At 37.1% G+C, this 24,766-nt stretch overlaps 1 protein-coding gene across 1 annotated transcript in view; it reads right to left on the bottom strand.

The window, feature by feature from the left end:
- Positions 1 to 24,766, bottom strand: part of LOC139942047 (phospholipid-transporting ATPase ID-like) — a 47,634-nt gene that overhangs the window by 9,474 nt on the left and 13,394 nt on the right. Inside the window, exons 7-24 of the mRNA XM_071938731.1 lie at positions 22,061 to 22,204; positions 20,360 to 20,442; positions 19,532 to 19,779; positions 18,612 to 18,695; positions 17,237 to 17,343; positions 16,767 to 16,929; positions 15,602 to 15,691; positions 11,608 to 11,770; positions 10,935 to 11,014; positions 10,177 to 10,398; positions 9,275 to 9,372; positions 8,339 to 8,477; positions 7,281 to 7,421; positions 6,447 to 6,611; positions 5,545 to 5,728; positions 4,424 to 4,505; positions 2,747 to 2,888; positions 2,306 to 2,389 (exon numbers count right to left, since the gene is read on the bottom strand). Coding sequence (XP_071794832.1) covers positions 2,306 to 2,389; positions 2,747 to 2,888; positions 4,424 to 4,505; positions 5,545 to 5,728; positions 6,447 to 6,611; positions 7,281 to 7,421; positions 8,339 to 8,477; positions 9,275 to 9,372; positions 10,177 to 10,398; positions 10,935 to 11,014; positions 11,608 to 11,770; positions 15,602 to 15,691; positions 16,767 to 16,929; positions 17,237 to 17,343; positions 18,612 to 18,695; positions 19,532 to 19,779; positions 20,360 to 20,442; positions 22,061 to 22,204 — 2,419 coding nt within the window. The remainder of the gene's footprint in view (positions 1 to 2,305; positions 2,390 to 2,746; positions 2,889 to 4,423; positions 4,506 to 5,544; positions 5,729 to 6,446; positions 6,612 to 7,280; positions 7,422 to 8,338; positions 8,478 to 9,274; positions 9,373 to 10,176; positions 10,399 to 10,934; positions 11,015 to 11,607; positions 11,771 to 15,601; positions 15,692 to 16,766; positions 16,930 to 17,236; positions 17,344 to 18,611; positions 18,696 to 19,531; positions 19,780 to 20,359; positions 20,443 to 22,060; positions 22,205 to 24,766) is intronic.

Below are 24,766 nucleotides of genomic sequence, written 5' to 3'. Positions count from 1 at the left end.
CAAGGAATTAACACGATTAAGGTTCCATGATCAATACTACACAGAACCAGGGTAACACAGTTAGGTTCAAGGATCAATCCTACATGGAACCAGGGAATTAAAACAGTTAAGTTCAAGGACCAAGGAATTAACACGATTAAGGTTCCAGGATCAATCCTACATGGAACCAGGGAATCAACACAGTTAGGTTCCAGGATCAATCCTACATGGAACCAGGCAATTAAAACAGTTAGGTTCAAGGACCAAGGAATTAACACGATTAAGGTTCCAGGGTCAATACTACACAGAACCAGGGTAACACAGTTAGGTTCAAGGATCAATCCTACATGGAACCAGGGAATTAAAACAGTTAGGTTCAAGGACCAAGGAATTAACACGATTAAGGTTCCAGGATCAATACTACACAGAACCAGGGTAACACAGTTAGGTTCCAGGATTAATCCTACATGGAACCAGGGAATTTAAACAGTTAGGTTCCAGGACCAGGGAATTTAAACAGTTAGGTTCCAGGACCAGGGAATTAAAACGGTTAGGTTCCAGGATTTAAGTACTGTGTACTGGTATTCTATGCTGTTCTTGTCACTACAATCCTACACAGGGAATTAACACGGTAGGGTTCCAGGATTTAGTATCTAGTACTGTTATTCCTATTGCCCTCATGTACATGTACTCAAGTTCTAAGCCCGGTTTCATAAAGCTGCTTAATAAGCACAAGAAGTAGCCAAGCATGAGAAAAATTACATACTTTTACCAAAATTAGGGTGGGAGTGGTTAAATAATGCCCCATATTAGGCACCAAATAATTTGTGGGTGCCCTATTTTAATAACATCATGTTCTAAGGGTCTATATAATAGGGTTTATACCACCCCTTGCCAATATTCTGCCTTTTCATTGGTTCAGAGCACGTCACATGATATGTCTCAGTTTTACTAGACGACGGCCATGTGATAGTGCATCGGTTTGCTGTGTGATAGTGCATCGGTTTGCCATGCGCTAGTCCAAAGACTATCACACGGCGTGCAGTACCCAGACGTCCATTGCGTGTATGAGGATGATAAATTAATAGTCTGTAACCATTTCAGATTACATGACACTACATGCAGCACAGTAAAAGTTTTCGCAATCTGTATGTGTGTCGTCCGTGGATTGTAGCATTCAGGGCCCAATTTCATGGCTCTGCTTACCGCAAGCACAGAATCGGCGCTTACGGAAGCAGGGAATTCTGTGCTTACGGCAAGCGTATTTCACGGGTTAGCGGCGAATTTTGGCTTCTGCGCTTGCGTACTTCACATTACTAGGTATTCTACAAGAAATGCTAGCGCAGAAATTCGGCGCTTGCACGTAAGCGGGGAATCGTGTTTGTAAGCGCAGAAACCGGCAGTAAGCAGAGCCATGAAATTGGGCCCTGGTCTGTATCAATTAATTGTACAGTATTTAGAAATGTTTGGGTGTTATAAAACAAATACTGACTGCTTTTACTCATGCAATGGTTAAAACTATGACTCCCTCGGTGATCCCCGGAGCGTTCTATTTTCCCGAGGCTTCGCCTCGGGAAAATAGAACGCCAAGGGATAATAATAATAGTAATAATAATAGTAAAAATTTATATAGCACCATATCCATCGAAAACAATGCTCCATGGCGCTAATACAGAGAAACATTTAAAATATAGGTAATCAGCAAAAACAACAAGATATAAAAATAAGTTTAAAATCAGCAACAAAAAATCAAGCAAACAATGACAATCAATTAAAGAAATTAACAATATACAATGGAAAGTTATAAAATATACAATAGGAGTATGCACAATTTAAAAATGCAAAGAGAGTGTACAAACAGACCAGCTGTGACCAAATAAAATTGTAAAAAGAGACATTCACTAAAACTCCGGGGCAACAATATTAATTACAGAATGGAAAATAAGTGCTACAAGAGACCTTAAATGATAATAAAAACAACAACAACTACTTGAACAATATACAATAAAAAAAATACCTTTCGAAAGAAATGGGCTTTTAGCCCGGATTTAAAAACATCAATACTTGCTGTTTCCCTGAGACACAAATTCAGCTGGTTCCACAATTTAGAGGCAACGGCGGAAAAAGCTCTATCCCCAAAAGTACATAATCTGGTATTGCAGTGTTGTAGTCTGGTTTTATCACATGATAACTGTGTGTGTCTCAAGAACATGAGCTAGTAGTATGCAGTAATTTACAGAGATAGTCAGGGATCACCTCGGGAGTCATAGTTTTAACCATAGCACTCGAAGCAGTCAATATTTGTATACTAAATCATAAGGTCTACCTGGTCAAATATTCCAAGAGCAATTACAGGCAGCGATGTGAAGATAATGTTGTATGCACTGATGTACCATTCATCATACAAAGTCTGCAACAAACAAAACCATTGGTGTAATAACTCAACTACAATGAGCTGAACTATCTGGAAAAGAACATACTCAACAAGAACAAAATACATTAAACACAAAACTTATTCATTTCCTAAGCAAAAAATCACATAAAAACAGTAAGCAAGTTTTGCTTTTGAATCAATATCATTAATAAATAATATTTATAAAGCTTTTTAACTTGTGAAAGCCATGACTGAAGTCATTGTTTCTAGAATGTTTATGGAAAACTTAAAAGTAACAATAGAAATTAACACCTACAAAGAATGGCATCAAAGTGATTACACCAACACATACATGGCACTGCCAGGGTTAATGTTAAAGGAGACAAAACTTACCAAGCCAGAAAACCCACAGAAGAAGGCAAACCAAAAGTGGCCCACTGTACAAGCAAAGTTCTTGTAGAAGAAATAAGTGAGGAATTTACACATGCGGTAGTAGGACCACCGACCATGGACAAGTAGCAGTCTCTCTAGATATGTACAGAGTGGTTAAGGACACAATGGTACATGTATGTCATTATTGAGTCATCAACATTTACCGACACACGCCTCAAAATTTACATTGGATCTTCATTGATGACTCTGGTGGTTACAGTATGTGTTTCCAATTGAAGATTATAGCTCACTGTGAAAAGCATCATTCAAATCTGTTTAGTATTAAAGTTTATATAACACTCGAGCAGATCCTTGCCAATATTCTAGATATCAAGTACAAATGCTGCAAACTGCTCTTCCACACTTGTGTCATAATTTCTCACCTCACTTACTACTCCTATTTCTTTACATCAAAATAGATGCAGAATAAAATAGAAAAGTAGAAAAAAAGGCAGTAACTGAAGGTTGACCCCATTGAACCTAGGGTTAGTCCTGAGTTAATGATTTAAACACATTATACAGGATAAGTAACGATAAAACATTATTTATAAATTTTAGTCTGAAAACTTATGAGGTCATATTGGATGTACTGTATCTGAAAACCTCAAAAAAACAATTAGCTGATTTCAGTTGTTGCACCAATATAAACAGATAAAGGACAATGTAATACATTCTTAATATTATGCCTAGTTTTCCCCTGACTCATACAATGGATTAAGGCCAAACTCTTTACAGGGGTCCTATTTCATGTATATGGTTGATTGGTGCCAGCTTTGTTAAACCTGTTTTTTACCTTAAAGTCACCTGGAAGTGGTATTTTGTCAAAATAAAGCTTTTGTCACTAAAATATGTGTTTTGATGAGTGGAATATTAATAAATGATTAACTAAGGTTTAATTAGTCACCATGTTATTTACAAATTTGAAAATAAGCCCGACCCGAGAGGCGCTGTTCGTGACGTCAATCGAGGCACGATGAATCGCATGCAGTGCCAACACAAGATAGTGACGCTTGGCGCAGGCTAAAACATGCCCTCAAAGTTGAAACAATACCTGTTTTTTGTCACATTAGGCAAATGCTCCTTTAGGTTTGTTACGTCTTTCAGGTACCTTCTTCGACTTCCCCACTAGCTGGAAAAATTGGTGGGATGGCGTCATGTTTTAGAAAAGAACTTTTCTCTTCATGTCAAAATGTGTAGTGTATTCCGGATTCTCGAAGCACGACGGACCGAAGTGATTGCTGCACAGCGCTGGAAAAGACTTGCAAACTGACCCCATCTTTAGTTGTTTTGCTGCATCCAGCAGCATAACACCTGGTCAACATTGCCGGAAAAATGCAAGAAAAAACGTTTTTCGAAACGTACAAACTCACGACTAGGACTTGAATGTACTTGCACGTACGTGTGTTCGATGTTTGATCGAGGCAAAGTCTGCCTCGATTGATGTCACAAAAGGGGTAGGCGGAGTCCCCCCACACAACTTAATTTATTTTTTAAACATATAAATCGTTAAAACAATTACTCAAAAAATTATTTTATTGTTCAGAAACATATATTCTAATGTTTGAAGAAAACAATTCTATTTCCATGTGACTTTAATTAAAAGGCAATTTGTGTTACATTTATAATTGCAAAGGATATTCAAACTGGGCGAATGAGAAGTCACTGGATAAGACAGCTTGCATTCCCTCCTGACCACTGATACCAACTCCGATGTGTGCAGCTAGAAAAACAAAAAAAACAAGAGCAAATACAATACAATAAAATACAATACAATTCAAAACAATACAAGTCAATACAAGTCAATACAATACAATACTATAGACCGCATTGAATATGATGTCACGCGGCTCAAATATCTGACCTACAAGATGGCGTCTGTGCATGTGCATCCGTGTGTGGGTGCATGTGCCATAGAAATCAAACCGGGAATGTTGCGTGCTGCGAGGATGTACACCTGTGGACGCGCATACGGTTTGCCCTACAAGATGGCCACTCTTTATAGCAAAAAGGGGTTATTAAATACGGTCTATACAATACAGTAAACTTGACTGTCCCTGCATGCCAAATTCCTTTGGCCTTTTTTGCTTACGTATTAAAAATACCAACGGTTTTAGGGGGAGAACGGTAGCCTAAAATATAGAAAGAGTAGGCCTAATTACAAAGTTAAAAAGTGAACATAGACTGATAAAAGATCAGATACTGAATAATAACACTATACAACAAACAAAGGTAAAACTGCAATACTAACAATGGGGTTAGAACCTGAATGATACAACAACTCACAGTTCGAGCTGCCTCTTGTGTAACTTAATGGCAGCTGGAACAAAGGAACTGCCATACCTCCCAGTTCTGACGGGCATATGCATTTATTTTCTTAATCGATACAGTAGAATTTGTGATTTCCGCTTAACTGTTTATCTGGATTCCAATCCAAACTAGGAGAAAATTTGTAAAAGAAGCAATGTCTAAACACTTTTCAGGATCAACCAGGATTTAAAGTAGAACACTATAGGCAGCTACCAAAATCACAAACCACAGTTGAAGTGTCGTACAAAATAACGTATAACAAATTGCAGGGGATGTAATGTGTTATATGATGCATTTTGTGTTGGGTTAATATAATAAAGTTCCACCAATAATAGAGGGGTCTCCGTCGATAACATCCAGGGCATCACATTCAAAACATCAGGTCATTAAATACTTTTTTGCATTCTTTAAAATGTTCCAAGGTAACATTTATCTGAGATAACACAACTCACTTTTGATCATGCTGACATCATTAGCACCATCTCCTATGGCCAAAGTGACAGCCTTCTTGAAACGTTTAACAAGATCTACAACTTGAGCCTTCTGAAGTGGAGTGACTCGACAGCAAATGACTGTCTTGCAGTAGCAGCCTGCCTCTAGAAATATTTGCTCTATGGCTGGATCAAGGGCAAAGGCCTGTAAAAGAAAATGAATACATTAATCATGTTAATTAGTAAAAGTGTCACATAACTTGAAACATTCACAGGTTGATGAGAAACACAGAAAAGCATATTGACAAAAATAAATTAATTCAAAATCAACAATTAACCACTATATCATAAAATAGTTTTGAAATGGCCAAAGTTATCAGCAGGTCTGATTGCTGTATGTAGCCAGATCCACAAGCAGGAAACATTTTATTGTGAATGATCCCTAACCATAGTATCTTGTTATAACAAGTTGCTGCTTTAAACAAACAAATGTCGAGCGCAGAGTGCATGTGCATGTACTTGATTAAACATATACAAATTCAAGAAGATAATAATAATAACACTAGTAATAATAACAATAAAAACAATTTCTTATATCATGTATATATCACTTTGTCACATCTGACAGGGGTCTCAATTTGCTCATTCTTTGACATAACATGAATGCAAAGCTATGTTTGAATTATAAGACCATTACATAGCGCCTTGTATGGTTTAACATACTGTAGCGGCACAATCTGACGCTACATTTAAACATGCTAGAAACACTTGGGCCTGTTCTCTACAGAGTACTTTTAGATGTATTCCTCAATACAGAGGACATACAGCTTTACGTTCCATCTAATGGACAAGATAATCGTGATTAAGTTTTTTGCTCAGGGGCACAAGTTCCAAATCCAATATTCTGGAGCTCAAATCCTCACCAAGGCTGCTCCAGTGATGATAAGGGCAAAGCTATAAATATCATTCAGTTCCTCTTCATCTTTGCTCTTGTAGGAAATGTCATCTCCATCTCCAGCTAACTCCTTCAATTCCTCCTTGTCCTTAATCCCCATAACATCTCTGATCTTTTCCAGACAGTCTTTAATCTACAAAGGATAAGTAGGATTAAGCAAACCTTGTTTAATGCTTGTTGTGTACACGCTATTTTTGTACCAACTAACTAAAGTCAAATCTTCTTCTATTCAGAGTAATGCTTATATTAGAAGAGGCTGATATGTATTCAACTATTATAATTGTTTCATGCATTTCTTTGTTTTGAATATTTCTGGTTGGTAAATAGCAACAAAAAAACCTGGCACGTGATGATCAAAAATATTTATGCATGACTACATCACAATTCTAACCCAAAACGAGGCCAAAGGCGCAGCCACTGCAAGTGTTGTCGGACATGCACCTATGGCCTCATTTTGGGTAAGAATTATGACGTCAAGCATGATGCGTATGGACCAGTAAGAACTCAACTCTCGGTCATGAATACATGTATGCATGAGGTATGGTAAAATATGTTGCTACTCAGTAATAGAATTCAGTGTACAATGAACATGTTCAGTCTAGTTTGCAATTCAACATTGCTTAATGAAATCGTTCTCAGAATTGATGGTCTACCTATTTTGTCAATATCTTTATTCAAGGGGTTCGAGTCAGAATCTATATTTTGCACTGTAAGAAACTTCAGGTGCCTTGTTCACCTCACCCAGTGAGTTCTCTCCTAGAAATTAGATCATGAAGATGCCTTCTTTACATCAAAGACTCACCTCTTTCTCAGCTTGTTCCTTCTCAGTAGCATTAATGATAAAAATCTCATTAAGTTGGTCAGTAAGAAGCTTGCATGAGTAACCAATGTTAACGGCTGTCTCTTGTTTGTCACCAGTCAGTACCCACAGCTTAATGTTCGCCTGCAAATGAAGGACCATGCATAAGATTAAGAAGCTCAAATATTAAATAATAATGCAATCTCACTGATCAGATACACCTCCAAATTTAACACAAAAGAAAACATGTGCAAAAGATAACAGACCATGGGACATTAACTAAAGAACTGAAGGGTTTGCCCCAAGTAATAATCATCGCTAGTCAGACATACGTACATGTGTTTCTACATTATTATTGGTCGAGTTATACTAAAAACTGGACAAGTCCGGTAGTTCTTGTCCGGTAGTTCTAGTTCAAATGTTGACTTTCACTCTGATCAATGTCTTTCAAATCAGTTTACAGATAAATCTTCTCTTTTATTATTAGTGCTTAGTCAAATTACAAAGGTTCAAATGTTAAATTGTGTAGGCATTTTTGTCTCTTTACATTTTGTTGATTTGATTGAACTGGTTTATTCACATTTAAAAATGTATTCGCGGCCAGAGGCCGAATTAAAACATTATTTTGTACATAGACACATACAAAAACTTGAAATTTTTGAACAATGACATGAGTGATTTTATTGAAGTTAGAGTTGGAACAACTCTGGAGCGACTTGGTTTCAAACGCTGATCTTGTCATGAACTGAGCCAATGTAAAGGTCATATGTCATGTTAAGTTCTGCTGTCTGATCTAGTGCCCAGTCGCGCTTAACTCGATTCAGAGTTTGCTTCAGGGCGAATCTGGAGCACCTGTCTGATATTGGTGTAAGCATTTCTTGTTATTTTCTATTCATCCTGTTATAGGTGGTACTACCTACCTCGTGTGGGTTTTCCTTCCACATCTAAAACTAAGCATTTCTTGTTATTTCCTATTCATCCTGTTATTGGTGATGCTACCTACCTCGTGTTGGTTTTCCTTCCACATCTAAAACTAAGCATTTCTTGTTATTTTTACCTACCTTGTGCAGGTTTTCAATAGTGCGTGGCACCCCATCCTGTAGCTTGTCTTCTATAGCAGTAGCTCCCAATAATGTCATATTAGTCTCAATCTCTTCATAACATGCATCCAATTTGTCCTCTCGGCCGTCTAATGAGGTGCTGTTAGACAAAAACCATCAATATTCAATTAAGTGTACATCAACACATTGCTTGGATGTCTTATAAAAACCCAGATACAACTGTACATAGTCATTATACTTACAGCCATTGGACACTTCCTGAACAGAACAAAAATTTAAAGTTCACAGAATTACAAATAACTTAAAGGGTTTACAGAATGAGATGGTGAAAGACTTCCCTTGAAATATTATTCCATGAAATGCTCTACTTTTTGAGAAAACAGTAAAACAATTATCAATTCTCGATATCGAGAATAACGGATTTACTTTACACATGTCATGACACGGTGAAACGTGCGGAAACAAGGGTGGGTTTTCCTAATATTTTCTCCCGACTCCGATGACCGATTGAGCTTAAATTTTCACAGATTTGTTATTTTTTATATAAGTTGTGATACACAAAGTGTGGGCTTTTGGACAAATCTGTTTACCGATGTTTACCGATGTTGTGCGACTGCTTTAAGTCAAGTCTTAAGCTAACCGATTATGAAGTTCATACAAGAACAATTTTTGTGACATAATTCCAATTGCAATGAACTCATATTTGAGCAAAGCTGAAAACCTTTTTAAAAAGGCAACAGTTATGATCATTGCAACAAATTCAGGTGATTGTGTTTCCAATGCTGAAAACTGGCATGGTTTTTCATTATTTTCACCTGATTCACAGTATAGTTATTTCATGTATATGGTTTGATTACAAAAAAAATGAACACTGTCTGGGACTACTGTGTCTACTCTACCAAATCTGTGTAATACACTTAAGTAATTTTGACTTACGAGGCAGCGTGGTGCTTCTTTTTCCACTGCTGGTAGTTTCCCTCATCGATTTCTTTCATCGCTAAGCAAAGCGTCCGAAGACCTTCTCCAGCAAAATCCTGAAATTTAACCAACATGACAATAATCATGCAATCTAGCATTACAACTCACCTAATGAAGCCATTGAATTTATTATAATACAGCATTACAGGCCGGTTGTTAATTCTCAAATTAGTAACCTAAACCAACAACATACCAAGCATTTGCAACTGTAAATTTTCACTTCTTTTTGAAATTGCGTATACAAATTCTCAAAAACAATGACTGCAGTCAAGGCATTATCAAGTACAAAATTGACTTCTGAAATTTGGAGTTTCGAAATTGTTCATTTTACTAAAATATCTTTCCTACAAAACAATTGCTCGATCTACTTTGAAGCCACTTTAGATAAACAAACTCTATTTTCCAGGATCTCAAAAATATTCAAAAACCAATTTATGAAATCCAAACAAAATGTAATGAAGACATAGTCAAGGGTTAAGCATCTACGTTGATTCTCCTAGATGGTTAACTTAAAAGGGAACTTGTGGCTTCCAGATAACCGTTAAACCATTGGTATTGATTGAAAACAGCCTACTGTTTAACCATTGGTCAGTTGGTATTGATTCAAATAGGTCAGTTGATATTGATTCAAAACAATCTGTATTATGTAAAAGGATCAGATGTCAACAAACGTTTCATGGTTAATCAGGATTGAAAATCTAATTCATTTTGTTTATATATATTATTATTATTTGTTTTTGACTGTGTCTTCATTCAACCCTGTAAGAAAATTTGGAAAGATGTTGTCAAGGTTTTTTAAGGGTTAACAAATCTCTATACACATACATGTATGAGCCAATGAATTCAGGGTATATACTCACATTCAAATGCTCATTGGTGACGTTTATTAACTGTTCATTCCCCTCTCCAATGCGAGACATAATGACACTATCAGCACCCTTACAGAACAGCCTAATCTTACGTCCCTGCTTGACAATGACAGACATACGCTTTCGAACATTATTGAAGTCCAGAATGTGAAGCAGCTCATACTTGTCCTCCTGTTCCTGAACTTCTATCGTAATTGTGGTTGGTGTTCTTGACTACAGTGTAGTAAAAGAAGAATATTAAACTGTTGTACAGAATTAAGTAAGGATAACAAACAATTGTGACTGGTGTTCTTGACTACAGTGTAGGGGAAAAAGAATATTAAACGTATTGTACAGAATTAGGTAAAGATAACAAATAATTGTGACTGGTGTTCTTGAGTAAGGATAACAAATAATTGTGATTGGTGTTCTTGACTACAGTGTAGGGGAAAAAGAATATGAAACATATTAAACAGGATTAGTAAGGACAACAAATATCATAAACACCAAAGATGTAAAACAAGATACACATGACATCAAATGTTTAAGAGACAGAATATACTTGGTTACATACAAGTTATAAAACATAGAATGCTGGACTAGATTATGATTAAAAACACACAAGAAAAAGACATACAAGATAAATAATCTGGTTGAAAATATTTAAAATAAAAATATGAATCACAAATAAAATCGAATCCTGGATAATGCTTCTGGAATAGTAGATTTGTACACACTGTACACAAAATCATTCTTCCAGAAATACTAACCTTGAAAACAAACCCAAAATTCCTTGCAGCAGAAACCAAAGCTGCCTCATCGGGAGATTGGGCTTGGTACTCTAACTTATCTGAAATTAACAAAGAATAAAAGGAAACTCATATATAATGAACAATTGTTTAGTTATTTATATAATTTCTAACTTTCCTTTTTGTATGTGCCAAGTTCTTTTCAAAGTTGTTGGTGGTTTTATATTTTTCTTTAACTGATCTGTATGGATTTGAGTGTGGCTTTTCTATCCACAATGTGGCTCTTAGATTTTTTTGATTTTTTTTAAAGTCTTATTCTTTTTGGTTAAGTGCTGGTTGATCGTTTGTTGTTTTGATTGTTTTTAATTCTTGCTCATTACCTATTGTTTGTTTAAACCTTTTAACTACTTTTTGAGATTTTAAAATTTTCTAGTGCAATTCAACCCATAGGTTGTCATACATGTACTTTTCATTCCTTTTTAATGTTTTTATGAAATAAACCAACAAAGGTAATATAATCTGTGTACCAACAGGTTTATTTATTTATAGTGTTTTATATGAGTACAAAAGAGTTAAATGGGATGGAATTAAGGGAGTTTGGTCTGTTTGGGGATTTTATTTAATTATTATGTTTGTTTTAAATTGCACCAAAGATTTAAATGGGATGGAACTGGGGGGGGGGTCCTCTTCCTACCATCTTTCACTTCAGGCATGACAGTATGACACAGTGCCAATAATCTGAAGAACAACCAGCAGTGTCTATCTCCTTTCTCTACAGAATCCAGGAGGTTTTGGTCACAGAAGTTGAAGCTTGGTTCGTACATTGGATTCTTGGAGAAGTCCACCATGGGGGTGTCCTAGGAAATAAAAAGTAGTAAATAATAATAAGATCAAAGTTTCTCATTGAGAGGCAGAAGTATTTGATCGTTTTTTCCATTTGCAAAGCCCAGAGCGAGTTAAACGTGCTTGATATCCTACTGCAATATGTTTGTGTACACAAATACAGACCCCCTACTGCAATACGTTTGTGTACACAAATACAGACCTCCTACTGCAATGTGTTTAATTACACAAATACAGACCTCCTACTGCAATACGTTTGTGTACACAAATACAGACCTCCTACTGCAATGTGTTTAATTACACAAATACAGACCTCCTACTGCAATACGTTTGTGTACACAAATACAGACCTCCTACTGCAATGTGTTGAATTACACAAATACAGACCTCCTATTGCAATACGTTTGTGTACACAAATACAGACCTCCTACTGCAATGTGTTTAATTACACAAATACAGACCTCCTACTGCAATACGTTTGTGTACACAAATACAGACCTCCTACTGCAATACGTTTGTGTACACAAATACAGACCTCCTACTGCAATACGTTTGTGTACACAAATACAGACCTCCTAATGCAATGTGCTTGTGTACACAAATACAGACCTCGTACTGCAATACGTTGGTGTACATGTACACAAATACAGACCTCCTACTGCAATGTGTTTGTGTACACAAATACAGACCTCCTACTGCAATACGTTTGTGTACACAAATACAGACCTCCTAATGCAATGTGCTTGTGTACACAAATACAGACCTCCTACTGCAATACCTTTGTGTACACAAATACAGACCTCCTACTGCAATATGTTTGTGTACACAAATACAGACCTCCTACTGCAACACGTTTGTGTACACAAATACAGACCTCCTACTGCAATACGTTTGTGTACACAAATACAGACCTCCTACTGCAATACGTTTGTGTACACAAATACAGACCTCCTAATGCAATGTGCTTGTGTACACAAATACAGACCTCCTATTGCAATACGTTTGTGTACACAAATACAGACCTCCTACTGCAATACGTTTGTGTACACAAATACAGACCTCCTACTGCAACACGTTTGTGTACACAAATACAGACCTCCTACTGCAATACGTTTGTGTACACAAATACAGACCTCCTACTGCAATACGTTTGTGTACACAAATACAGACCTCCTAATGCAATGTGCTTGTGTACACAAATACAGACCTCCTATTGCAATACGTTTGTGTACACAAATACAGACCTCCTAATGCAATGTGCTTGTGTACACAAATACAGACCTCGTACTGCAATACGTTTGTGTACACAAATACAGACCTCCTAATGCAATGTGTTTGTGTACACAAATACAGACCTCCTACTGCAATGTGTTTGAGTACACAAATACAGACCTCTTACTGCAATACGTTTGTGTACACAAATACAGACCTCCTACTGCAATACGTTTGTGTACACAAATACAGACCTCCTACTGCATACGTTTGTGTACACAAATACAGACCTCCTATTGCAACACGTTTGTGTACACAAATACAGACCTCCTACTGCACGTTTGTGTACACAAATACACACCTCCTACTGCAACACGTTTGTGTACACAAATACAGACCTCCTACTGCAATACGTTTGTGTACACAAATACAGACCTCCTATTGCAACACGTTTGTGTACACAAATACAGACCTCCTACTGCAACACGTTTGTGTACACAAATACAGACCTCCTACTGCAATACGTTTGTGTACACAAATACAGACCTCCTATTGCAACACGTTTGTGTACACAAATACAGACCTCCTACTGCAATACGTTTGTGTACACAAATACAGACCTCCTACTGCAATACGTTTGTGTACACAAATACAGACCTCCTAATGCAATGTGCTTGTGTACACAAATACAGACCTCCTATTGCAATACGTTTGTGTACACAAATACAGACCTCCTAATGCAATGTGCTTGTGTACACAAATACAGACCTCCTACTGCAACACGTTTGTGTACACAAATACAGACCTCCTACTGCAATACGTTTGTGTACACAAATACAGACCTCCTATTGCAACACGTTTGTGTACACAAATACAGACCTCCTACTGCAACACGTTTGTGTACACAAATACACACCTCCTACTGCAATACGTTTGTGTACACAAATACAGACCTCCTACTGCAATACGTTTGTGTACACAAATACAGACCTCCTATTGCAACACGTTTGTGTACACAAATACAGACCTCCTACTGCAATACGTTTGTGTACACAAATACAGACCTCCTACTGCAACACGTTTGTGTACACAAATACACACCTCCTACTGCAATACGTTTGTGTACACAAATACAGACCTCCTACTGCAATACGTTTGTGTACACAAATACAGACCTCCTATTGCAACACGTTTGTGTACACAAATACAGACCTCCTACTGCAACACGTTTGTGTACACAAATACACACCTCCTACTGCAACACGTTTGTGTACACAAATACACACCTCCTACTGCAATACGTTTGTGTACACAAATACACACCTCCTACTGCAACACGTTTGTGTACACAAATACAGACCTCCTACTGCAATACGTTTGTGTACACAAATACAGACCTCCTACTGCAACACGTTTGTGTACACAAATACACACCTCCTACTGCAACACATTTGTGTACACAAATACAGACCTCCTACTGCAATACGTTTGTGTACACAAATACAGACCTCCTACTGCAATACGTTTGTGTACACAAATACACACCTCCTACTGCAATACGTTTGTGTACACAAATACAGACCTCCTACTGCAATACGTTTGTGTACACAAATACAGACCTCCTACTGCAATGTGTTTAATTACACAAATACAGACCTCCTACTGCAATACGTTTGTGTACACAAATACAGACCTCCTACTGCAATGTGTTTAATTACACATATACAGACCTCCTATTGCAATACGTTTGTGTACACAAATACAGACCTCCTACTGCAACACGTTTGTGTACACAAATACAGACCTCCTACTGCAACACGTTTGTGTACACAAATACAGACCTCCTACTGCAATACGTTTGTGTACACAAATACAGACCTCCTATTGCAATGTGTTTGTGTACACAAATACACACCTCCTACTGCAATACGTTTGTGTACACAAATACAGACCTCCTACCGCAATACGTTTGTGTACACAAATACACAACCATATCTTACACAGGCACATACTTAATGTAATACATGTAGCTCCGATTGTTCCACTACCATAAATAATTGATACTGAACTTAAACAATGATATATTAATATTGACTTGTAATAAGAGTATTAATTTTGGTTTTTACCCATACACCGATGTGTGTTAGCACTGTATACTCAGTACTTTCCCCGAGTCCTGTGAAAAAATATCACAGGCATGTTACTCGGGTGGGATTCGAACCCACGACCCTTGCAATTCTAGAGCAGTGTCTTACCAACTAGACTACCGAGGTTGCCCGGCAGCTAGAGGCAGTTCGAATCCTATGTTTTGGCAGCGGGTACCGCAACGATATAATAGATGTTAAATTTGCATCGGGGATAAAGAATATTAATTTTGGTTTTTACCCATACACCGATGTGTGTTAGCACTGTATACTCAGTACTTTCCCGAGTCTTGTGAAAAAATATCACAGGCATGTTACTCGGGTGGGATTCGAACCCACGACCCTTGCAATTCTAGAGCAGTGTCTTACCAACTAGACTACCGAGGTTGCCCGGCAGCTAGAGGCAGTTCGAATCCTATGTTTTGGCAGCGGGTACCGCAACGATATAATAGATGTTAAATTTGTAATAAGAGGGTATTCTCCACTTACATTCGTCATCTCTAGGACCACTCCATTCTCATCTTTGATCTCTCCAAACTTTCTACCAGCAATGGTGGCCTTGTTGAAAGTCATCATATTCTGAAGGAAGACAAAATCAAGGTTTTAAATGTGTCATTGCTGTGTGATCTAAGTGCATCCAACTCAAGTTCTGGTGGCAGAATCTAGGGTATGGGTTCAAATCCTAGTCATGATATTTCAGTCCTTGAGAAAGACATTTAACTATATTTGCTTCTCTTTGCCCATATGTAAATGGGTACCTTTGAGGGCAGAGATGGTTCTTGTGATTGATTAAGTTTGACTATTTAGCAGTACAGGCTGCATACACAAGGAGCTGAGATGGTTTATGGAATGAAATAAATGAAACAGTTACCAGGGGTTATGATGTTTATGCCCAGATACAAATACATGTAAGGGAATCAATGTGTGGTGAAGAGGTTTTCAACTAGTGGTTTAAACCCAACAAGGCCTGGACTTGATAATTTTACCAAGACGAAGTCGAGGTAAATTATCACGAACCAGGCCTCAGCGGGTTTAAACCACTAGTTTAAAACCGATTCAACACACTTTGATTCCCATTCATTAATACCTTTTCGGTCAAAAAACATCAACACTTCTTGGTCAAAATGTAAAATAAATGCAAAAATTATAATTGTTCAATGATTTCTTTCAACACAACACCCCTCCAGCTATGAAATGGTAAGGCCCTTGGGTAAACAACTCCTTATAAGGAGATGATGTGCGCGTTGCGCGTATCGCGTGATGTGGCACAGCTGTTTCAGCCGTTGCTCTCGACCAATAGGAATGAAGAAACTGTCTTATAAGCGCTGGTGCAAGCTCGCGTGTCACGCCCATGTTATACCCTTTTTTAATACTGGTGTTATATCATCTGTTCAAACAACTCCTCATGATGCCCTCTCGACCAATCAGAATGGATAAACTGTCTTAGGTATTTATGAATGTCCATTAATATTATTTTACCTTTAGGGTTAATCACATAAATTATCAAATGCCCAGATTGCAAAGGGAAGCTTTTAAAATAATACATAAGCAAACATCATGTAGAAACATTCCAAGGACCTCGTTTCAATTCAACAAGCTTTTGCAAATTTCAGTACATGTTTACCTGTTACTATAACCATAAGAATTACCCTACCTGTGTCAGGGTACCAGTCTTGTCCGTGAACACATACTGAATCTGTCCAAGCTCCTCATTGAGGTTCGTTGACCTGGCCTTAGCCGCAGTATCTTTAGGTGCATAGTACATGGCTTTATCCCAGTTGATCCACCAACTCTGGAACATACGAATTAACTCCACTCTGATGGGCAGAAACAAGAGCAAATTTAACTCTTCCACCAATCCCACTCCATTTATCTAACACTTTCCCATCCTACATTTCAGACACATTAGATCTCAGCAAACCAAAACGTGAAGGTCTCCGATCTCAATCCAATCTGGTGGTACCTCGACCCTCAAGGAAGTTTAAAAGCTTCCGACCTTATTTTAAAATCTACCAAATTACTTTTTTGATTCATTTCTGAATCAATTGTATGTCTTGCTTTTGTCATGTTTGTAATAAATATTTTTGTACATAAATGAGCCTAAGGCAGGAAATGGATACTTACGTAACATAGAGTGAAATTGGTACCAATGTGTTCAGCACAATTACATAGGAGAAAAACACCAAGGTTGCAATGGTAGCCGAGTTGTTGTAGGCCCACGGAAGATACACCTGACAAAATAGAGCGAAAAACAATACTTCCTTTTAAATTGCTTGAAAACAAAATAAGATTCAAAGAGTAGTTGTGCTTGTCCCTTGCCTTTCGGTGTTGATGTGTGCACAAGGGTCCCCATTTGTTGGGCCTGTGTGCCTGTTGCGGTTTTCCCTTTCGCACCGATGCTATGTATATCATGTGCAATGAAGGTTATAAAATATAAAAAAATACAGAGATTTTGTATTGACCCCTTGCACGCACATCACACGCGGTGACTGATGCCACGCTCACCATGTTGGTGGTCAATAGGGTCAATAGGGTTTACTGAATAACACATGTTGACATTGACCACCAAAATGGCGCATCCAAGATTATTCTGATGATGACGTCAGGTGAATTGGGTCAATACAATAAGAATGGATATCGCTTCAAAGTAGCACAGTAGCAACTCAAATTTACAGTTTAACCCTCCTACATGTGAGTCAAATAACCATTAAACTGCACAGTTTGTCTGACACATACTATGAGCGTAGTGATCAAAGGGTTTCCAATGCATACAATCATGACCAGGATAACCTGGAACCAGTTGGGTCAACACCTCCATACAGCTAAGCAGTCTTTCAATTGCTGAACTAAAGGATGACAGGTTTGTCTGACACAGCACAGAGTATGAGAGCAGTTATCAATCAAAGGGTTTCCAATGCATACAATAATGACCAGGATAACCTGGAACCAGTTGGGTCAACAACTCCACACAGTGGAGCAGTCTTTCAATTGCTGAACTAAAGGATGATGGGTTTGTCTGACACAGCACAGAGTATGAGAGCAGTTATCAATCAAAGGGTTTCCAATGCATACAATAATGACCAGGATAACCTGGAACCAGTTGGGTCAACAACTCCACACAGTGGAGCAGTCTTTCAATTGCTGAACTAAAGGATGATGGGTTTGTCTGACACAGCACAGAGTATGAGAGCAGTTATCAATCAAAGGGTTTCCAATGCATACAATAGTGACCAGGATAACCTGGAACCAGTTTTGCTGAACTAAAGGATAATGGGTTGTGCAAAATTGGAATTCAAAATTTGTCAACACAGCTATAAACTCCGGTTGTGATATAGTGGAACAACTGCATAATTCCACAGTGCAGTTGTATTTAACACCTTAAACCCCAAACTGCCGGACTTGTTCAATCCTAAGTTAATGTCCCAAATGTAAAGTCACTGGCTTAAGGCCTCAAGTACACTGTTAATTTTGAGCCCTTAATAATTGAGTTTGTAGTCACCTGGAATGTGTTGCCGTAGTTAGCCTCCCATACTGAGCAGGCTATAGAGCAGATTAGACACATCACAAATAGAATACCAAAAATCTGCAAGATAAGAAAAACATAAAGTAATCATGTCTCAACATGCATCAACAGTCTGAGAAAATCAGTCAATTTGAAAAGCACTGGACACAGTACTCAAAATAATTGTCAAAATAGTTGTCAAAATAATTGTCAAAATAATTGTCAAAATAATTGTAAAAACTTACTTTGTAACGAGCAATTGAGAGCTGGTGATAGTATAAAACATTGTGATAAAAGGCTCCTTCTGAAGTTACATAGTTTTTGTGAAAGAGGTAATTTCTCACTCAAATAATAAAATACTTCAGACCTGAAGCCTTTTATTAATATTAAGCATCTAAAAGCACACACAGTGCAACAAGTTTTTTTCTTCTTTCATTATTTTCTTCACCTTTCATGACCAATTGTTCACAGATTTGTTATTTTATGCACATGTCGGGATACACCAAGTGAGAATACTTGTCTTTGACAATTACCAAAGGTGTCCAGTGCATTTAAGTCTCAATAACAAAAAAGCTCTGAAAACATCTTACAGATGTACATGTAAACATCTTACAGATGTAATACACAGAAGAGCAACCCATCAGCAAACCTAGCAATTTACTAATCACTGCTTTTAAGCAAGTTTGCTAAGAGAAAAACGAAGGTGAGGCAAGGAATTTTAACTGCATACATGTACACTATTGGTGTAACAGTCAGCATTATATTTCTGACCAAACTGAATTGTCAGTGATTTTCTCAACACTACGTTCAACCTTCATAGTAAGAAAAGATCCATCCCTCCACCCAACCCCATACCTCTTCCTACAAACAACAATAAAATTAAAATGATTAAGAGTGAAAGAGAATATGATTCTTACAACTAGAACCAATTTGTTGACCATTCTATCGATACTGGTTCGTTTGAGTTTAGACTGTCCACTGTTCTGCATCAGCTTGGTGTCACGACCGGCAAAGATAACAATCCCATAACACCACTTGGTGTTACGCAGTCTACAACCCCTCAAGATGATCTGATCATTATTCAAAGCAAAGTCCTCCCCTTCCCACGTCATAGTTCCTTCAAACCTGTCAAGTTTGTTGTTTGGGGGTTCACAGCGTATTTCCGCTGGAAACAAAAAACAATAATATTAGTTCTAAAAATGCACACAAGAAGAATAGGTCACATTTCAGAGCATCCTCTACAGTTCTCTCAGGAGAGGCCATGGGGACAATGTCAAAAGGGATGAAATTGTATACAAACATTTTGCATAATGTCCTCTTGGTGTGGAAACAAAGCACCCTGGATACACAGAATGTTACATTCTGGAGGTTTACTGTCTACCTCATTTCAGCTATTTAAAGATCCCCATCTGTCCTAGCACAGCTTAATTGTTAGCATCGACCCTTTTGGAAAATTGGTCTCTCCAAGGCACTCTTTAGAGTGCACACAGTATTTGGAATTGCCCATACTGCAGGACATGTCCTGTTTTGGAGATTATTTGTTTTAGAAATGTAAGTTTTCCATTTTTGTCTTTTTAAAGAGTGGCAATATAATACAAAAATCGAACATTAAACTTGGCAGTTTACATACAAGAACAAAAAGTAAAAATCAAACACAAATCTCATATTGCAAGAGAACTAAAGAGCCAAACACTAAATACATTTACTATTCAACACACCATGAAAAGGAACACCTGGTGACTCACCTTTAAAGTTTTTGAATTTTTCAAGATCTTCACCCAACATGGCAGTCTCAGGTAAGGCCTGGCGTACTTTAAGATTTGTTTCGCTAAAAGATTGGAACAAATTAAAAAAATTAGTCCATGCAACATTTTCAAAGACAGAATATTAACTAAACAATTTAAACATGCTGAAAAATACAACTCTATTTTTTTGAAAATGAGTGCATCACCAATCCTCTTTAAGGGAAATGCCCTTCATAAAATATAATACGACTGAACAAGAACAAAAAGTAATTTATTCACCTAGCTAAAATTAATTCTCAATAGGGACACCCGACCACACCATATACCTGTATAAAGGAGATTGATAAAACATTACCTCCCCTTGACAACAGCCCAAATTACAAGGAAGGGAAGACTATAAAGGACTCAGCATGTAAAAAAGGTCTCAAATTCAACTCATGCGTGAAATTACACTTAAATTGACATGATTACCTCCCAGTGCAGTTCTCCATCAATGACACATTCGGAATTTGGAGAAATCTAGGAAAACTACAAACGACCAAATTGCTATTTGGAAAATAAAAATTCCTGTACTTCAACTCACCTACTTACATTGTAGGCCTACATGTTACATGTAATTTCAATTTCAAATTTTTGCTCAGAAAGTTTAAACGAGATAATATTTGTTATCCATAGTTTTGTCAAGAGCCCAGTTTTGTAATACTGTAAACAAAACAAAGCAGAGTTTTCTTTTTTAAAAGCTTTTTGGTAAAAGATGTGGCCATCACAACTTCCCAGACCTGTACCGATTTTGGTACACCCTGACCATGATAACTACCTTTTTGTAAGGATTTTAAAGGATATTTGCACCAACTTTGTGTGTTAATTATAGGCCTACAATTGATTAAACATATGTACAGGAAACACAGCCCACAAGCCACATGAGATTTCAGTGACTGATAGCCAGATGGGTCTTCCATCTAGAATGATCAGAACTTTTCGCATAGAAGCAGAGCATGTAATTACCTTGTAATTCTAACCACTTTTTTGAAGAGAGCCTCCAGAAAATAATAAACTTGCATGTAAAAATCCCTTCATGTCTGGCTTGTCAAGCGTGTACCTATTAGTATATGGACTATTCTTGTTTATTTTGCGCTCTTAATTTTTATGCCTTTTCTCAAAGCAGCAAGGTAATTTCCAAGTGGTAAAAAGGGTTCTTACTAATATAAAAAAATTAAAAAATAAAAAATAAAAAATAAAAAAAGTAACATTTAAATAACACCCTTTTTTAAAGGCCACCTGCCTTTGTGTATTACCACCTACATGTAAGCAAGAACTTGCGTTAAATTTGTTGTTGGTTGCAAACAGCTTTTTTTTTTTTTAATCTACTCATGTTGGATGATTACATAATAAAACCTGAATGCCAGTTCTTATGTAACAGTACATGTATCCTAGTAGGGCGCTTTACAATTCTTATCCCTGTTCATCAGGCATACTTTCCTCTAACTTTCTCAACTCTCTTGGTAGCATTCAACTCTAAGCTGCTTATATAAGTGCTAAGAGGTTAATCCAACACATTACTGTCTCAGCCCACTCAGAGAAGAAAAGCAGTTATGGTTAAGTGTCAGCCATGACACACCACCTACATGTATTTTAAGATTTTTGTTGAGTTTTTGTTTCTTTTATTCAAGTAAAATGATGTTGACTTTTCATAAGACCTACCCATCTAACTCTGCCGTCTCAATGTAAGCCAAGCTGTGGGGTTCACTTGAGGACAGGATCAAGATGTCTGCAGCGATGAATTCATTGTTCTCCTTCCTGATGATGTCGCCAACCTGTACGTCTTGCCATCGTGTGGAGTTCAGGCTGAGGGGAAAGACCAACATAAATGTCCATAAATAATGGTTAACACTGAACTTTGAAATAATAGAAACACGGGAAATACCTCATAAATTGCCACTCAATACTTGTACATAATTCCGAGCATGTGCACAAGAACCATGGATTTATCCTTGGTATGTAAGTCTGCTGCCACCTAGTGACCTGTAAACATCACAAGTGCACACATGACACGGCCACGTCAGTCTGTAATGCATTATTGCATGGCTATCCATTGAAACCATTGGGTTTTAGAACCAAATCTGTCTTTTTTCTCGCGAGTGAAGACAGGGCACCAGTCTACCATTATTACATCTGTAAATATTTCTTGCAACTAAATATTAATCTTAAAACAAGTTGGAAAAAAACACAATATTTCATTTTTATGACAGCTGTCTTCAAACCTCCATGGAAAAGGTTTCCTATTACATGTAAAGCTGTACCAGATATATTCCTTATATATTATAAAGGAATAAAAGGACTCCCCAGCTACATGTAATACTAAAAAAAAAAAAATAAGCACTCAAACCTCAGACAAATGTGTCAATTATCACTAATATACACACGCTTTTTAGTGCATTGATGATGCAGTGATTATGTACAAGTGGTGATAATTTGTCTATCAGCCAGTTATTTCTTTTATTTTGAGCAAAATTTAAATCAATAGAAAAGTGCCGAATTTTCATACGTATACATCTGTACATGTACAAGTAATCGGCTTTTGGCTCATGTAGTTTATGAAATTAGGTATGTAAAAATAAAATCAGCTTGTTTATTTTCCCAATGAACTTCCTTTAACACCCTTCCGTTCTGAATGCAAGGCTATAAAACTGTAGGAAATACAACAAATATATTATATCTAGCAAAATCTTCACATGGAAATGAAAATATTCTTTTAGAATAATAGAATAGTAAACTTTTTAACTTGGCTTATCTTATTTCATAGGCTCAGGACTATAAGGTTTTTAGTGCAGTTTGTATGGAACTCATGAAACAACTTTTGTATATGTTGAAGCTCTTCATAAGCATGGTTAATGTGGTAAAGTGAGTTTACTGATCAAGAGTGGTCTCCAAAGAAATTGTTTGTCAAAGAGAAACATTCCTTCTCAGTGGTGGATTTTGATTTATCACTTTATACACATTTTTCATCTAAGACGCTTTTGATCTTAACATCAGATACAAGATTTTTGCACTAAAGACTTTTAAAGGATCATCATTGAATGAACGTTCCTTTTGTTTCTGTATTTTGTGTATATCACAATATATTAAGTGTCTTGTCTTGACATTTAAAATCCCACTATTTTTATAAGAGGAATTTTTATTTTTGTTTTTGTTAGTTTAATTGATTCATCAGTGACCATGGTGACACTATTGTATTAAAGACAGGAGTGATGTATTACTGTGTTTTTACAGTGAAGACCACTCGTAAAATATGCAACCACGGTTGGTAAAACCAAGAAGATCTAAAACCAAGGGCTGTTACATTGCAAAAAAAAGTTTAGTCATTAATATTGGCTGCAGCAGAGAGATAAAATGTGAGTTCAATGATTAGTGAATGCAGTTTATAATTGAATAATGTCTACAAGTCTTCACTTAAATAAGGCATGGGAAATGTATTTGTTATCAGTCCAACACCTCTTTGGTGTTAGGGTTTCCTTCCCTTCAATCTAAAGCCCTGTTCACATTGGACTTAACTTGGGTAAACTAACCGAGCCAATCGGTAACTTAGCCATTTTAAGTCCAATGCGAACAGCCCAGGAAGTTTTCCTCCCAGGTAACTTACAAGACCCGAATGGGTAGTTTAACCGAGCCAAAGGTGCCCAGGAAGATTGACCAGGTCAGTTTAACGAGTCAGAAAGTCCAATGCGGATGCGACGACTCGGTTAAATCTCCCATCCGTCAATGACCTGAAGAAGCTGACATGTTTTGTCTTGGGAAAATAAGATTTTCATGATTATCAAACTACTCAATGTAGCAAAAATCAGGAACGCAACTCTTAAGCTAAAAACGCGGAATAATTTTCCTGTACACGGGTTTATAAGTTTGAGAAATGACCCGTTCAGAAGTTGCGATCACAAGTTTCAATATGACGGCGATTTGTACAGCAGCAACACAAGTCAAATGCATTTGAATTTTAATCGACTGTTTAGATTAACAATAATTGCGAAAGATCAAGCCGAAAACCAAAAAGTGCTGTCAAATGTTACGCAGGGGGCCAGGTCTGTTAGTTTACCCACGGTCTCGGTAAGTTTACCCAAATAAATCCAAGTGCAGATGGTGGGAAAGTTAACCCGTCGGAATGTTACCCAGCGTCACATGGTTAAGTTACCCAAAATATTAATCCAGTGTGATCACAACTTAAGTCAAGAAAAATAACTCCAGACTGGAACCGACTTAAAAAACTGTATTAACAAAAAATCATAACTCGTTTTACAATACATGTACATGTACATATGAGTGATTTGATGGTTCTATAAAAGATCAATAAATGTTACACAAAACATACCCAAATTTGACTTTGTCTCCCACTCCAAAACGAAGAAGAACACT

The sequence above is a fragment of the Asterias amurensis genome, chromosome 9 (genome assembly GCF_032118995.1).
Source record: "Asterias amurensis chromosome 9, ASM3211899v1".
Lineage (NCBI taxonomy): Eukaryota > Metazoa > Echinodermata > Asteroidea > Forcipulatida > Asteriidae > Asterias > Asterias amurensis.
This window is presented reverse-complemented; position numbering and strand designations above follow the sequence as displayed.